Source organism: Delphinapterus leucas, chromosome 12 (genome assembly GCF_059928025.1).
Source record: "Delphinapterus leucas isolate spDelLeu-1000000601 "Yukka" chromosome 12, BTC_Dleu_Yukka2, whole genome shotgun sequence".
In the NCBI taxonomy this organism is placed as follows: domain Eukaryota; kingdom Metazoa; phylum Chordata; class Mammalia; order Artiodactyla; family Monodontidae; genus Delphinapterus; species Delphinapterus leucas.
Window position 1 is genome coordinate 62,942,542 of NC_143140.1, and position 17,683 is coordinate 62,960,224.

Below are 17,683 nucleotides of genomic sequence, written 5' to 3' on the forward strand. Positions count from 1 at the left end.
GATTTCATTGCTTTTTTGCATAATTATTTCCCCTGTTATTCTTCTTGTGTTTGAAGGCAAAGCTTTTAAGCTGAGAGTGTCTAAGAGAGTTCTTTAGTCATCATGAGGCAAGTTTATTTTTAGAGAGGAAAGTATAAGGTCGTAACTGTACTTTCAGTCACACTCCCCCCAAGGAAAAGTAATTTTGTTTCCTTGGGCCATGTATTGATTTTATTTTAAGGCATATGTTAAAGGTGACTGCATAGTCTTTGAGATTACTCTGTATTCTTAGCCCTAATTCATTTAGGAGGTTGGAAGTTCTCTAGCACTGACACCAATATTAATTTCTTTTCTTCCTCTTTTTTTTTTTTTTTAAATACTGGCCTGTTTTCTTCCCCTGAGATATATCGGGACATATCCAACCTAGATACATTTCATACTTGAAATAACAGGAAAATACTCCTGTCTCAGCATGCCATTTCTGTCCACTGTAATTTGGATATTCTTCATGCTGCATTTATGTCCACAAGGGTAATAGTACTTACATTAAAAACTGGACCTCATGAAGTAACTCACCCTTCACGTAGTCCTTTACAGCCTTTCACTCTCTGACCCTGCACTGCCTCCAACTCCCACTGTTTTTAATAAGCAACTTAAATGTGGTAAACTGTCTTCTCTGTGCCGAGGGCAAAAGCACCAACAGACACATGATGACATGGTTTTGGAAGAGCACATGGAAATAAGCCCATAATTCTAGTCCTAAAATACCCCATTGCAAAAAAAGTCTTAAGATTATTTTCAAACCCTAACCTTTAGTCTGAGTTCTTTAGTCCAAAAATTTTTCTGCTAACATACATGCTCTAATGAGACAGCAGATAATATATGTGTTTCAAAAAGTTTGCTTAGACAGACAGCCATGCAAGCAAGTATTCATCAAATAACTAAAAATAACATACAGGTAAATCAAAAAAAGGACAAAGCATCTCACTAGGGGGTGAGAATGTCACAGAGGAAACCCTGAAGCTCGGCAGAAATTCCGAACAACAGTGAGTCTCAGATCTCATTTCATATGATGATTAAGACACAATCATTTAAAGCTTTTAAATTTTGGAAAGAAATAGTATTTTAAATGAAGTAGTAGGAAATCATTCTAGATTAAAGCTAATATATAGCTGACTTTATACAGGATTTAGAGATCTAAGACCAAGTCAAGGAAATTTATCAGCCACACTACAACTATGAAGCAGGAGGGCACTGTGGCAAGAGTAACTGTGATGTTAGACAAACAGACCTAACTTCAAACTCTGCCCCTCGGTTGCTTTCACCTAGTTATTTACTCTACTTATGTCTAAAACGTCACTAATTTTGTAGGGTTCATGTGAGGATTAAAAATATATCTCATGCTCCTGGTATAGTAAAACCCAGTAAACTACCAGTAAGTCACAGGTAATGGTAGCAAGTACCCTCATTTCAGAGATGCTTATCTCAAAGTGTTTCGTGTGCATCTAACCATTGTTTGCAAAATGTCTCTTGGAGCCTTACTTCTGTAAGTATTTTTCAGAGAAGCCATCTTGATGGAGCTGGAAGGTAGAGAGGAAACAGGTAGAGGAGGGAGGTAGGAAGTACAAAGCAAGCAGGTTCTGGAACCAGTGGCTCCTTGTTATCAATTTTACATATTTGAGTGCTGAGAAGTATTGCTTTCAAAAAAAGAACTCTACCAGGGCTTCGCTGGTGGCGCAGTGGTTGAGAGTCCGCCTGCCGATGCAGGGTATGCAGGTTCGTGCCCCAGTCCAGGAAGATCCCATATGCCACGGAGCGGCTGGGCCCGTGAGTCATGGCTGCTGGGCCTGCGCGTCTGGAGCCTGTGCTCCACGGCGGGAGAGGACACAGCAGTGAGGGGCCCGTGTAACGCAAAAAAAAAAAAAAAAAAAAAAAAAAATAGTAGAGACAAATGACAACAAAAACACGGTTCAAAAACGATGGGATGCAGCAAAAGCAGTTCTAAGAGGGAAGTTTATAGCAATACAAGCCTACCTCAAGAAACAAGAAAAATCCGAAATAAACAATCTAACCTTACACCTAAAGGAACTAGAGAAAGAGGAGCAAAAAACACCCAACGTCAGTGAAGGAAAGAAATCATAAAAATCAGAGCAGAAATAAATGAAATAGAAACAAAGAAAACAATAGCAAAGATCAATAAAACTAAAAGCTGGTCCTTTGAGAAGGTAAACAAAATTGATAAACCATTAGCCAGACTCATCAAGAAAAAGAGGGAGAGAACTCAAAACAATAAATTTAGAAATGAAAGAACAGAAGTTACAACGGACACCACAAATACAAAGCATCATAATAGACTACTACCAGCAACTCTATGCCAATAAAATGGACAACCTGGAAGAAATGGATAAATTCTTAGAAAGGTATAACCTTCCAAGACTGAATCAGGAAGAAATAGAAAATATGAACAGACGAATCACAGGTAATGAAATTGAAACTGTAATTAAAAATCTTCCAACAAACACAAGTCCAGGACCAGATGGCTTCACAGGTGAATTCTATCAAACATTTAGAGAAGAGCTAACACCCATCCTTCTCAAACTCTTCCAAAAAACTTTCAGAAGAAGGAACACTCCCAAATTCATTCTATGAGGCCACCATCACCCTGAGTCTAAAACCAGACAAAGATACTACAAAAAAAGAAAATTACAGACCAATATCACTGAGGAATATAGAGGCAAAAATCCTCAACAAAATACTAGCAAACAGTATCCAACAACACATTAAAAGGAACATACAACATGATAAAGTGGGATTTATCCCAGGAATGCAAGGATTCTTCAATATGCACATATCAATCAGTGTGATACAGCATATTAACAAATTGAAGAATAAAAACTATATGATCATCTCCATAGATGCAGAAAAAGCTTTTGACAAAATTCACCACCAATTGATGATAAAAACTCTCCAGAAAGTGGGCATACAGGGAACCTACCTCAACATCATAAAGGCCACATACGACAAATGCACAGCAAACATCATTCTCAAGAGTGAAAAACTGAAAGCATTTCCTCTAAGATCAGGAACAAAACAAGGATGTCCACTCTCACCACTCTTATTCAACATAATTTTGGAAGTCCTAACCATGCAATCAGAAAAGAAAAAGAAATAAATGGAATACAAATTGGAAAAGAAGACCTAAAACTATCACTGTTTGCAGATGACATGATACTATACATAGAGAATCCTAAAGATGCCACCGAAAATTATTAGAGATAATCAATCAATTTGGTAAAGTTGCTGGATACAAAATTAATGCACAGAAATCTCTTGCATTCTTATACACTAACAATGAAAGATCAGAAAGAGAAATTAAGGAAACAATCCTATTCACCATCGCAACAAAAAAGAATAAAATACCTAGGAATAAACCTATCTAAGGAGGTAAAAGACCTGTACTCAGAAAACTATAAGACACTGATGAAAGAAATCAAAGATAACACCAACAGATGGAGAGATATACCATGTTCTTGGATTGGAGGAATCAATATTGTGAAAATGACTATACTACTCCAAACAATCTACAGATTCAATGCAATCCCTATCAAATTATGAATGGCATTTTTTACAGAACTAGAATGAAAAATCTTAAAATTTCTATGGAGACACAAAAGACCCTGAATAGCCAAAGCAGTCTTGAGGGGAAAAAACGGAGCTGGAGGAATCAGACTCCCTGACTTCAGACTATACTACAAAGTAACAGCAATTAAGACAATATGGTACTGGCACAAAAATAGAAATATAGATCAATGGAACAGGATAGAAAGCCCAGAGATAAACCCATGCACCTATGGTCAACTAATCTATGACAAAGGAGGCAAGTATATACAATGGAGAAGACAGTCTCTTAAATAAGTGGTGCTGGGAAAACTGGACAGCTACATGTAAAAGAATGAAATTAGAATGCTCTCTAACACCATACACAAAAATAAACCCAAAATGGATTAAAGACCTAAATGTAAGACCAGACTCTATAAAACCCTAAGATGAAAACATCGGAAGAACACTCTTTGACATACATCACAGCAAGGTCTTTTTTTGACCCACCTCCTAGAGTAATGGAAATAAAAACAAACAAAGAAAACAAATAGGACCTAATAAAACTTAGAAGCTTTTGTACAGCAAAGGAAACCATAAACAAGACAAAAAGACAACTCTCAGAATGGGAGAAAATTTTTTCAAACAAATCAATGGACAAAGGATTAATCTCCAAAATATATAAACAGCTCATGCAGCTCAACATTAAAAAAACAAACAACCCAATCCAAAAATGGGCAGAAGATCTAAATAGACATTTCTCCAAAGAAGACATATAGATGGCCAAGAGGCACATGAAAAGCTGCTCAACATCACTAATTATTAGAGAAATGCAAATCAAAACTACAATGAGGTATCACCTCACACCAGTTAGAATGGGCATCATCAGAAAATCTACAAACAACAAATGCTGGAGAGGGTGTGGAGAAAAGGGAACCCTCTTGCACTGTTGGTGAGAATGTAAATTGATACAGCCACTATGGAGAACAGTATGGAGGTCCCTTAAAAGACTAAAAGCAGAATTACAATATGACCCAGCAATCACAGTACTGGGCATATACCCAGAGAAAACCATAATTCAAAAACACACATGCACCCCAATGTTCATTGCAGCACTATTTACAATAGCGAGGTCATGTAAGCAACTTAAATGCCCATCGACAGACGAATGGGTACAGTAGATGTGGTACATATACACAATGGTATATTACTCAGCCATAAAAAGGAAGGAATTCGGGTCATTTGTAGAGATGTGGATGGACCTAGGGACTGCCATACAGAGTGAAGTAAGTCAGAAAGAGAAAAATAAATATCGTATATTAAAACATATATGTGGAGTCTAGAAAAACGGTACAGATGAACTGTTTGCAAGGCAGAAATAGAGACAAATATGTAGAGAACAAACGTATGGACACCAAAGCGGGAAAGTGGGAAGATGGGGGGGGGATGAATTGGGAGATTGGGATTGACATATATACACTAATATGTGTAAAATAACTAATAATAACCTGCTGTAAAAAAAAATTAAAGTAAAAAATATAAACAAAAATCAATTAAACAAAAAAGAAACACATGCCTTATTATCAATTGTCTACAAGAGGGTAATGGAAATCTTAGGCAAGGTGATCCACTCATTTTAATGAGTGACTAAGGTTCCCAGAGAGACAGACTATAGGTTAGAAATGGTAAGATAACAAAAAAACTCCCTCGAAATTTCTTAGATATATTAAAATATGATACACTGGATACTAATATTATTTAGTAAATTTTGCCTAAGTCTTGTCTTAGAAAGCTAAGAGACTTATCATTACATAGAAAAACTTAGCTGAAATCCTGTTAGTTATATATGTTATCATATAAATCAAATATTTTATTCAATTTTCACTATATAACACTCTCAGAAGAAAGCCAGGCACAAAATCATGAGACCCATGCATGCTCACTATCGAGTACAAAACACATTTAGTTTCTCCAAATAGATATTGAAGAAAGCAAGCCTTATTTTAACAACGTGGCTAATAATTTATGTTTAAACTCTGGGATAAAAATAAAAGAAAGAAAAAAAGGATACACAGTTCTAAAAATAATATGTAAATATAAAGGCACATTTCATTTCTTATCGTTCTCAGTGTAATGCCATTTGCTCTCTAAATTTTAGTTTGAGGATTTGATAAGGGGGCAAAATTGAGATCTAGTAGGGCCTTAAACTACTGAATCACACCTCACTAAGCTTTACAACAAAGGAGGAATGCTTTCTTACTTCAATCTTCAGGTTAATTTAATGACAAATGCCTTTTAGATACAGAGATAGATACATAGACAGAAAGAATGTCTATTCTATTCCATTTTACAGATGGAACTCTGTATAGTGATTTACATTATTATCAGTGAAAGGTACCAAATTCAAGGTAGGATACAATGTAGCGTAATTTTATGCTGTCAAATGGGTACTCTAGAGACTCTAAAATTCAATTAGTCATTTTACAAAAACCTGTTAAAAAGTAAAAGCAGTTATAATTATACTTGAAGATAAATGTATTGAGATGTCAATCATGATCTCTATGCTCAGATCTAGGTCAGAACATGTAGTAAAATTATCCAATTTGTTTCATGATGTCACAGGTATAAAGGAACAACTGACAAACAAGGTCATGAACACAGATATATTTGAGATAGAAGAACAATTTCCAGTTCCCTGCAACGTTTCTCATTCTCTATGGATTTGATTTTTATAGACTAGACTTTTGAAGAGTAGAAGATTGGGATTAATTTGACTAGCAAAAGACAAAAGAAAGAGCGAGATCCTAAAAGGGAGCTCCTTCTTTAGTATTAATAACATTTAAAATTATATCAAAAATAAACAGGTGAAATCATTTATAAAGGCAAAGCTAAATATTAGTAAGTATGTGAAGGTCTTCTAACTACATTAAAATCTGAGCTGAATATAATATTGGGAAATGAAGTATTTTTTCTTATTCAATTAATTTTTTAGCAAGAGAAAGACCTTTTTTGTTTAACCCTTGACCAAAATATTTAAACCACATTATATAAGTTGACAATTTTCCTAAGTAAAATGAAATAGTGCCTTAGGAAATCAAAGATGAAAAATATGATTTATGTTCATGAGGGCATTATAGTTTAGTGGAAAGAAGGAGGTATTTTTAAAAGTACTATAGGGCTTCCACCACTATGGTGGCACAGTGGTTGAGAACCTGCCTGCTAATGCAGGGGACATGGGTTCGAGCCCTGGTCTGGGAGGATCCCACATGCCGCGGAGCAACTAGGTCCGTGAGCCACAACTACTGAGCCTGCGCGTCTGGAGCCTGTGCTCCGCAACAAGAGAGACCACGATAGTGAGAGGCCTGCGCACCGCGATGAAGAGTGGTCCCCACTTGCCACAACTAGAGAAAGCCCTTGCACAGAAACGAAGACCCAACACAGCAAAAATTAATTAATTAATTAATAAACTCCTACCCCCAACATCTTCTTAAAAAAAAAAAAAAGTACTATAATAGCAATTGAAATACGTATCAAGTACAGTGGGGAGCATATCTGAATGTGAAGATAGAAGAAATATTATATAAAAGCTCCATGCCAACCAGGAAAATCTTCCCAAAGCAGATGGAACTTAAGGAGACATAGTAAGAATGGGTAGCAGTTTGGTGAGTGGTAAGTGAACAGAGAATTGTCTCAACAGAGGGAAGAGAACATACAAAGGCTCAGAGATGTCAAAGATCACATTATCTTTGAATGTGGGGGGTCCAGGTTGGTGAGAAAAAAGGAGTTTGAGCCCATCTGAGGTATCCTATTATATATCTTTCATCCTAATCTATAACATTTTTTAATTCTTAGCCTAGTTTCCCCAAAGTATCCTTGTGAGCATTGGTTTTATTTACTCTGTTTTTTGCCATTTTCTATTAACATATAAGATACCTAGAGGAAAGTACACAGCTCATAATTGTACAGCTCAATGATTTTCAGTTTGAGTACACCTGTGAAAACACCATCCAGATCAAGAAAGACTGTATTACCAGCATCCAGAAGCCCCCTTCATGCCACCTTCCAAGCACTAACCATCCCCAACCCCTGCCAGCCCTTCCTGGAGGTAAATAATACCCTGACTTCTAACATCATCAATTTGTTTTGCCTGGTTTTGAAATTTACATAAGTGAAATACAGTACATTATCCTTTTGTGTTTCTTTCCCTCAAGATTATGTGTGTGAAATTCATCCACATCATATATGGCAACAGTTTGTTCATTTACACTGCAGTGTAATATTCCATTATGTGACTAATCACCATTTATTTATTCATTGCACTGTGGACAGACATTTGGATTGTTTTCAGTTTGGGACTATTTTGGATACTGATGTTGTAAATACCCTTGTACATGTCATTTGGAAAACATGTGTACTCAGTTCTGCTGGGCATATACCCCAAAATGGATCTGTTGGGTCATTAGGCTGTACAAAGTGGTTGTACAGATTTATACCTGACTATAGTACAGTATATGAAGAGTTTTACTTTCTCCATACTCTCACCAACACTCAAATTTTGATTTTCATCTTTCTGCTCAGTGTGTAGAAGTTTCTCAATGTGGTTTTAATTTGCATTCCTTTGATGACTGAGTTGAGCAGGTGCTCACACCTTCATATGATTTTTGGCCATTAGGATATACTCATTCTTTTGCATGCTATTTTAAACGTACTTAGCTGGCCTTTCAGCCACCATCATTGTCACCTGACAAAGGCAGTTTTGCTGAAGTACACTTTAAGCAATTATTGACAGCATTACGTCTTCAAATGAGAAGAAATAATTTTCTTCTTTTCTACCCATCTTCATTCTTTTCTTATTCTTTTCTTTCTTTTTTTTTTAATTAATTAAGTTATTTATTTTTGGCTGCGCTGGGTCTTCATTGTTGCGCGTGGGCTTTCTCTAGTTGCAGAGAGCGGGGGCTACTCTTCATTGCGGTGTGCGGGCTTCTCATTGCGGTGCCTTCTCTTGCTGTGGAGCATAGGCTCTAGGCACGCGGGCTTCAGTAGTTGTGACTTGTGGGCTCTAAAGCATAGGCTCAGTAGTTGTGGCACGTAGGCTTAGTTGCTCCACGGCATGTGGGACCTTCCCAGACGAGGGCTCAAACCCGTGTCCCCTGCATTGGCAGGCAGATTCTTAACCACTGTGCCACCAGGGAAGCCCAATTCTTTTCTTATTCTAATCTATTTATTCACCCTCACTTTCATCTTCCCGTCTACCTTTTCATTCCAAAAAGATCAATAAACAGAAGTCAATTAACAATGTCCAAGTATTGTAAAGAGAGTTCAATAACAAGTGTGCATCACAGGCCCAGGCTTCTTACTTTTGAGTTGGTAAATGTTTGAGTTCTCTTTTTTTAATAACTGAAAAAAGTAAGCATTAACATTTACTGACTATTCACTTTAAAATAAATTTATCATTCATAAAATTTTAATAAGATAAATCTAAATGTCTCCTTTTTCCCAATTTATGAATAGATAATGTTCAGTGAGCATTTTAAAGGAATATCAGAAGGAAAATGAAAAAAACAGTATAGATTGTAAAAAGAGAACAGTAAAAGAAGAATATATACATGGATGCTTCCTTTCACCTTCTCTGAAAACCAAGCACAAATTATATTTGGTAAAAATAAAGTGGCTGTGACCTTTTTCCCTCCTCTGCATGATTAATTAATTAATGTCCTATTAATTGGAAGATGTGGCTGAATTTCTAACACTTTCATTTTCTGTGCACATCATCCCGTACTGTAACCACCGATTAAGCTGTTCATCAAAGGTGAACCAGCAAGGTCACCAGAGCAGTATCTCTTCAGTTATTCATTACCCATCTTCAACAGTAATTAACAATGGTAACATTTCCATAAATCAACATCTTTCTGATTGTTCTCTGATGATAAACAGTCAAAATATGTGCATCCCAGCCTACCCTTTTTACTTTTATATAAAAAATTCAGTCTAAATGTACTACAGAGAAAACTCAGGTGAAATATTACAGGAGTTTCTTTAATTAAAATATACCAGAGAAATAAGGTTATGTACCTCTGACAGAAAAATACAAACCTACTTACACAACTAAATGAGTCTAAAACAAACAACCCAATCAAAAAATGGGCAGAAGACCTAAATAAACATTTCTCCAAAGAAGACATTCAGATGGCCACAGTAGGCACATGAAAAGATGCTCAACATGACTAATTATCAGAGAAATGTAAATCAAAACTACAATGAGGTATCACGTCATATCAGTCAGAATGGCCATCATTAAAAAGTCCCCAAACAATAAATGCTGGAGAGGATGTGGAGAAAAGGGAACCCTCCTACACTGTTGGTGCGAATGTAAATTCGTACAGCCACTATGGAGAGCAGCATGGAGGTTCCTTATAAAACTAAAAACAGAATTACCATACTATCCAGCAATCCCACTCCTGGGCATATATCTGGAGAAAACCATACTTCAAAAAGATAATGCATCCCAATGTTCATAGCAGCACTATTTACAATAGCCAAGACATGGAAGCAACCTAATTGTCCATTGACAGATGAATGGATAAAGAAGATGTGGTATATATGTGTATATATATACACATACACACACACAATGGAATACTACTCGGCCATAAAAAATAATGAAATAATGCCATTTGCAGCAACATGGATGGACCTAGAGATTGTCATACCAAGTGAAGTAAGTCAGACAGAAGAAGACAAATATCATATGACACACTTATATATGGAATCTAAAAAAAAAATGATACAAATGAACTTATTTATAAAACAAACAGATTCACAGACTTAGAAAACAAACTTATGGATACCAAAACGGAAAGTCTGGGGGGGTTGGGGGTGGGGGGGTGGGGGTGGGGATAAGTGACAACCCTCTACTCTCAAACAGCACATCACACTGTGGACCAATAAGAAAAATTAGTTATAAAGTGTTTATAATCATGATTAAAATACTGAAAATATATTTTAAAACTTAAGTTACTAATAATAGGCAATCATCCCATCAATTATGTATGATAATATACTATAATAAAGTGATTACATATTATTAAATAGTAACTAATGTATTACATTATTAAATATAATTATATTGTATATTATATATGTGATCATACATAATTATATTCCATGCTGGTTTATTTCTAAATTTTAGAAAAATAATGCATTCTCTTTAGTATTTTAAAATTCCTGTCTGCATTTTCAATTTCTCAATTTAATAAGTTATTGGTAAACATATATGCACAGAGCTTGGAATTAATTCAAAATTAATATGCAGAATTAAAGGCACAAACATTAGTCTGCTAGTGTATAAAATGGTATGTATATGTTAATATCCTATGTCAGTTAAGAGAAAACACAGTTCAAACTGGCTTAAACAATAAGAAGATGTACTATTTCACAAAACCAAAATTCAAAGGATATAACAAGGTCAAGGTAAAGAAAGTAGGGCTCAGCCCTATTTTTCTACAATCCACTCAGAAAAGATCTCTCCATTTGACAGTTTGGTCTCCAGGCTGCCTCTCCTCAGAGCCACTGGCACGCTCATGGCCAGTGGAATGAGATAAGCTCTCTCCCTACCATGAAATAAAGATGTTTCCCTTCAGTCTGATTATATCAAATCTTGTGATTTAATAGAATAGGTAGTTAAGTGAGCTGAACTCATTTTTAGACTATTTGGTTTGTTCTTCATTTTATTTTTTTTTTATTACTTGGTTTCATTTCCATTTTGCTTTTTTATTGAACAGGGGGGAAAAAAACTAATGTTTCTATTTTTCCAGAGTTAGAGATAATGAAGATACAGTGAACATTCTTGAGGAAAATAGGATTATATAAAGTTATTGAGGGAAAGGCAAAGAATCCATCGAGGGTCTTTGATGGGGTCAATTAGTTTGACCACAATAGTTTATTATAATAATTAAATTATTGTACTATACCTAACATAAGAAAATGCTATTCATTCCAGAGGGATTTTTCCAACACTGGATAAACAGAAGGATTCTCACCTTGTGGCATCTCGGGTGGCAGATAATGAGGTTCTTGAGCACTAACATGAACCCATTCAAAGTCATCATATAGATCCTGGTGGTAATCACAAACTCCCGGACCATCATCAAAAGTACAGCCACCTGAAAGGGGAAAAGAAGAACTACTGTTACATTCTAAACATTAGAATGTGCTGGAGAAGAAAACATTATACTGAAATGTACAATATGGTACTCATAAATTTAATAATAAATGTACTCCTATTTATCACTATTTTCACTAAATGTTCACATAAAATGAAATTTCTATCCGTATCTTGTGTGAATAAGATAGTGGTTTGAGCCTCAGAAGTAAGGCTGAGATTTTTAGATATGAATAATATTAGAAGATATATGTAATAGTGAGGCTTTCCGGAAATATACAAACCACCTTCAATCTAAATAGTTTTTAACAACTTTAGCAGGGAGAAGGAGAGGAAAGAAAAAAGTGAAAATTGTCTTTCTTTACACAGCAAGTTCAAAAAGGTGAAGTTTAAATTTACCAAATTTCTTGCTTTAGAAGAACACTTTGAAATCCACTCATAATAGCAAACGAAATACTTACAGCTTTATGAGGTCTAAAGTGTTTGAGGTCAGTGAAACATGCTTCCATACTTCATTTAGATTGCTTTCACACACAATTACGACTTAAAAGTGGGAAAAACTGAACGAAGCATAAAACCGATCAGATTAGCCTACAATCACTCTCACTACTTCCACTTTATTTAATAACCTCTTTTTAAAAAATGGAGGTAGCCTTTCCCCTTTACATCAGTCATTTTTCCTGGCTTTCTTTTCTGGGGTAATTTTATGGCAGAAGTAGAATAATTACTTTTGCTTCTCAGCCTACATATACAGGCACACACAACTCAACATATTTAGTTTATTCAATTCATGAAATTCAGAACTGGCCTATATGTCTAATCTTGAAAGAAAATGGATTAGAAGTAATGAAAATTCAGCAGTAGGTTTAATGAGAAAAACCAATAACCTGTCTCCCTTCAAGTAGCTTAGTTGTTTAGTTTCCATGGGAATCTTTGTGAAGAAACTCAGTGAATTCTCTGACCAAGCAGCAGGCTAGGGGGTGGTAAACTTCAGGCCTGTAAATTCTTCTCTGTAAACAGAGAATTCACTTTCCTCATCAAAAATTTATCAATCTGAATATGAAAAAGTTATATTCCTCACCAATGACAGAGACAAGCCAGCATTACATGCAAAGAAGGCAAAATCAGAAATGTCCAGATGACACTACGGCCCAAAGAACCTTTTTCAAAAGTGGAATATATATATATGGGTATCCTTGAATCACTCGTATGACCACATCAATCCTTTAAGATAACCAAACTTCAGCAGCTTGAAAGCTTAATGTTGTCTTTTAAATATGCCTAAAACAGCCTTTATATAAATGCTCTCATGAAAAATGATTTATTTTTTAATTTAAAATTAATCAATGAAAAGAGGTTGCTAGGAAATGAATCTTCACATAGCAAGGGGAAAGTTTTTCTCAATATATAATTTGCTCTCACAATCCTAAAATAACTTACTGCTGTGCAACCCATACCTTCAGGGCTTCCACTGCCCTTTGTGAGTGACCTCTGTATATAAATTTAAACTACCAATGGAACCTACATTGGTTCATTTGGAAGACAAATGGGCTTAATTGCTGTCCTTCATAGCTACTGTTAATTTTAGCCTCCAGGATTCTTATTAGCAATAACAACTAGGAAGAGCTATACAAAATAAGTGGGTCAACCCCTGTTATTTGCTGCACTTCACTCCTGTATCAGTCAAGAGTCTTGGGGAAAGTTCCTGGTCGATCTGAGTTGAGTGATAGAAGAATTTTTTAAAGATGACTTTTTATTTTATAATTTACAATAAATTCTAATCTAAGAGGTACAATATATCTATCCACCACATGTGTAACATAGGAATAAATCTTTGGTAAAAGATGTTTATGAATCTTTTTGTAAAGAATTTTGTATTTCAAAGTTAAGGACTAATACAGTGTATCAGACTGGGTATAAAAAAATACAAAAAAATACTATTATTGGCCTGATGAATGGGATAGACAGACATGCATGGAAGAGTATATATATATATATATATAAAATACAGTATGTTACAAGGGATCATAACAGTATGACCAAAGTCACAAAGAACACAAATGACAAATGAATTGGCTACCTATACCTGAGTTGGTTTTGGAAGGCTTCACGGAGTTAGGCCTAAAGATGAGTAAGGATGTGCCAGGCCAGAAAGGAAATTGGATTGAAATTAGAAAAAAAGCAAAAGCAAGGGCATAACAAATCTAAAGAAACATGAGATGTTGGACAGTCTCAAGTAATCTCAAATAATTCTGTGTAATGAGCATGAAAAGTATGTAGGGGACAAAACAGAAACAAAACTAAATATGAAAGATTTTTAGATACTATAAAACATTTAGATTTTATTCTATAATTGTATGAAGCCATTAAAGGATTTTATCCAGGAGTATGACACAATTCAAGCTACATTAATAATAATAATGATAACAACAATAATAACAACAGTTATGTAGAGTTTAAAGAGTAATGGGGGAAAACGGAGGTAGATAATTTGGTTCAACCTTACAACAGATAGCACATAATATAATTTGAGCTAATTCCATTTTGCATAATCCCAGTTTACCATTTAAGGCTCACTAGAAGGCCCTAAAAACAAAGTCTTCTTTAATACATAGTCTTCTATACACATGCTCCTCTGTTCAGACATTTTTATATATAGTATTATGATCTATTTAAAAGAGAAACAGCAAGGTTCTAATTCATAAATAAAAACATAATTTATGAATTTAAAGTTTCACTGAGCTAGACAAAAGGAGGCAATACTGAAATGGTGCTCAAGAAATGTCCTGAGGCAGAGGGGATGAAAATGAACAAGGAAAACACCTTACATTTTCAGTTTTTGTATTTGCTACTGGTGACAGGACTACAGGGAGTACAGCAAAATCATTTCAGCAAAACAGCAACTGCAAGTTCCTTGACCCTTGGAGGAAAATTACTTCTGAAGAGCCATTTCACAGATTGCTAATTCCTCTATGCCAGTCAGTCAGCTAAAGGACAGATCTTTCACTGCAACAGTCTGCTTCCACTGTGACAACCCATTTGTGGGGCTTTGCAAGCTGTTCACCTGAAAATAAAAGTCAAGCTAATTTGAACTTGCCTGAATTTCTTTACATTCCTAAGCAACTCAAATAAAAGATAGGTACTAAGAAACATTAGGTACAAAAAATAGAAGTATTCCTATCCCCAAAATTATATTGCCCAAACATCTAGCATTTAGAGAGATTCTTGAGTGTTTATTTAAACAGACAGCTCTATGAGAGAGTATGGAAATAGAGATTCTTTCTGTGGAATCATAAAAGAATGAATACTAAACTCAAATCCCTTCTGATATCAAACTTTTCAATAAAACCCAGGGTCAGGTTAATTTAGAACAAAGTTGAATTGGAGAAAAATAAAAGGTCCGTAAGGCCCTGCACAGCTGTGAACATGTTATGGAGGACATTCTTTTGAAAGCTATTGTACTAGGACCTTCCACATTCTCCCCTCCAAGGCACCTATGCAGTCTTAATTTTCTGATTGAATCTAATAGCAAGAAACACACAGAATTATCTTTCATGGTTCTTTACTATTTGTAAAGAACAAGCTTCATTTAGCTCAAAATACAGATCATTTTTGTTATTATTTTCTTAAAATGATTGGAACATACAGGGTTTTGAAAAGTAAGAGTAAAGTCCTAGACAAAATATGTTGGCAAATGCAATGTCCTTAACACTGTTGTTTTATGACCCTCAAAAATGGGCAAATTAATATTTTCCAATTGTGAATTAAGCTGTGATACACAAATTTGCTCATGTAAGTGATCATCAACTTTGAAATAATCTTTCTTCCATTAAGAACACAATGAAAGATTAATATATGTCACATTAGGACACATGCAATACTGAATTAAACTAACTTTGAATAGATCACCTTTGTCTATGCTAATCAGAACCATAATATAATTTTACTGGTATAAGCCCCAAAACTCATCACAAAGAAGCCGATACATTTCACACAAAAAAATTTAAAAGAACAGACAAGTAACTTATTACTGAATCTCTTAAATATAATTCCATTCATAATCTGAGTCAATATTGTCTTCTCCCAGAAAAGCAGATTTTTACAAAGTGTAAAAATTGATGCTTTTAAATAAAGTTCATATTTCCTCTGAAATCTACTGGGATATCTTAAAATATTTTTTCCTTTCAACTTTTGGGAATATTGAAGATACAAAATAAGAATTGACTTATCATAGTCAATGCTTAGAAAGTTTACCTCCAGTCTAAGGATAAACAATGCTTGTTCTCAATTTAAGTACTGAAATTCAAATAGGAAAACAAATCCAAGTAGATGCAAAGGACGAATGCCTTTGAGGTCATAAGTATGAGTCACTGGTCTTAATGCGTCACTCTGGTTCAATAACAAAGAAGATCTAATGAAGAAAAATAAGAAAATTTATGAATAAGAGTTCCTTAAAAGATAACAACTTCAGATCCAGAAAAAAACTCTTTTGCCCTGCTAGTAGTTAAGTAGTAGAAGAAAATATTATTTGAGCCTAGCTCCTCCATAAAGGAAAAGGAACTTGAAACACATGATGGAAATCCAAACCCAACATTTATTGATAGATACAAATGACTCTTAATGATGAGAGAAGAGCTCATTTCAAACACACCCTTAAATTATCTAATTGTTCATCTCTAGAGTTCCATTTCTAGCCAAGAATATATGTTTAATACATACAATCCAAGATTATTTAGCTAGTAAGACTTCTATTCAAATTGTCTATGATTTGAAGCAAATGCTATACTCCAATTGACTGAATAATCAAGACTAAATTAACCAGAATAGAAAAATAAGTCCAGTTTTACTCCCCTCCATCTTTGCAGAGAAGCAATATTAACATCTCCTCAACGTCAATTAAGACTTAAGGAATTTTAAGGAACTGGTACACACCACCACTCAGATGGTACAAGAAAGAGACAGCATTTCTAGATGAAGCCTGGAGAGATGGCTAAGCACATATACAGCTTTCCTATTTTATTTCTTTGAGCTTCAATTTCCTTCCCAATAAAATCAAGATAATAATAGCTACAGTACAGTTGTATGAGGATTAGTGATAATGCATGTAAAGCCCCTAACACTCAACAAGTTTTTTTTAACAGCACCTTATTTTTTCATGTTCCTTTCTTAACAGTGTACTCTGTATATATGCTATACAAATGCAAACCTATGCACATATTAAACAGCAAAAGTCGAAGAAAGAAACTTATGGTTTCCATATAGTTTATCCAGAAAGACTAAAGAGAGTTCCCATAAAGACAATATTATCACATTACCATTACCAGTTTTCCCTGTGAACACTCTTCAGATATGCTTTCAATAAGGAAACACCTTACTTTAGATCAAGGTGTCAGCAAACTTCAACTGTAAAAAGCCAATTAATAAATATTTTAGGTTTTGCAGACCATATCATTTCTATCACAACTACATAACTGTTGTCATTGTAGCAAGAAAGCAGCCACAGAGAATACCTAACAAATGGGTATGGCTGTGTTCAAATAAAACTTTTATGGGACTTCACTGGTGGTGCAGTGGTTAAGAATCCGCCTTCCAATGCAAGCGACCTGGGTTCAATCCCTGGTCGGGGAACTAAGATCCACACACTGCAGGGCAACTAAGCCTGCACGCTCTAGAGCCTGTGCACCACAAGGAGAGAGAAGCCCGCGTGATGCAACTAGAGAAGCCCAGGTGCCGCAACGAAAGATCCCGCATGCTGCAACGAAAATCCTATGTGCCGCAACTAAGACCCGATGCAGCCAAATAATAATAAAATTAAATTAAAAATAAAAAACTTTTATTACAAAAACAGGTGGCAAGCTGGATTTAGCCATCAGGCCATAGTTCACCAACCCTTGGGTTAGATCACTCTGATCTTAAGTATCCTTGAAAATTATAGGTAGTACACAG

General features: G+C 35.1%; 1 protein-coding gene across 3 annotated transcripts in view; it reads right to left on the reverse strand.

The window, feature by feature from the left end:
* Window positions 1-17,683, reverse strand: part of PTPRK (protein tyrosine phosphatase receptor type K) — a 578,185-nt gene that overhangs the window by 437,244 nt on the left and 123,258 nt on the right. For all 3 annotated transcript variants that reach the window (XM_022556378.3, XM_022556371.3, XM_089921990.1), the window contains exon 2: window positions 11,616-11,738. In XM_022556378.3, coding sequence (XP_022412086.2) covers window positions 11,616-11,738 — 123 coding nt within the window. The remainder of the gene's footprint in view (window positions 1-11,615; window positions 11,739-17,683) is intronic.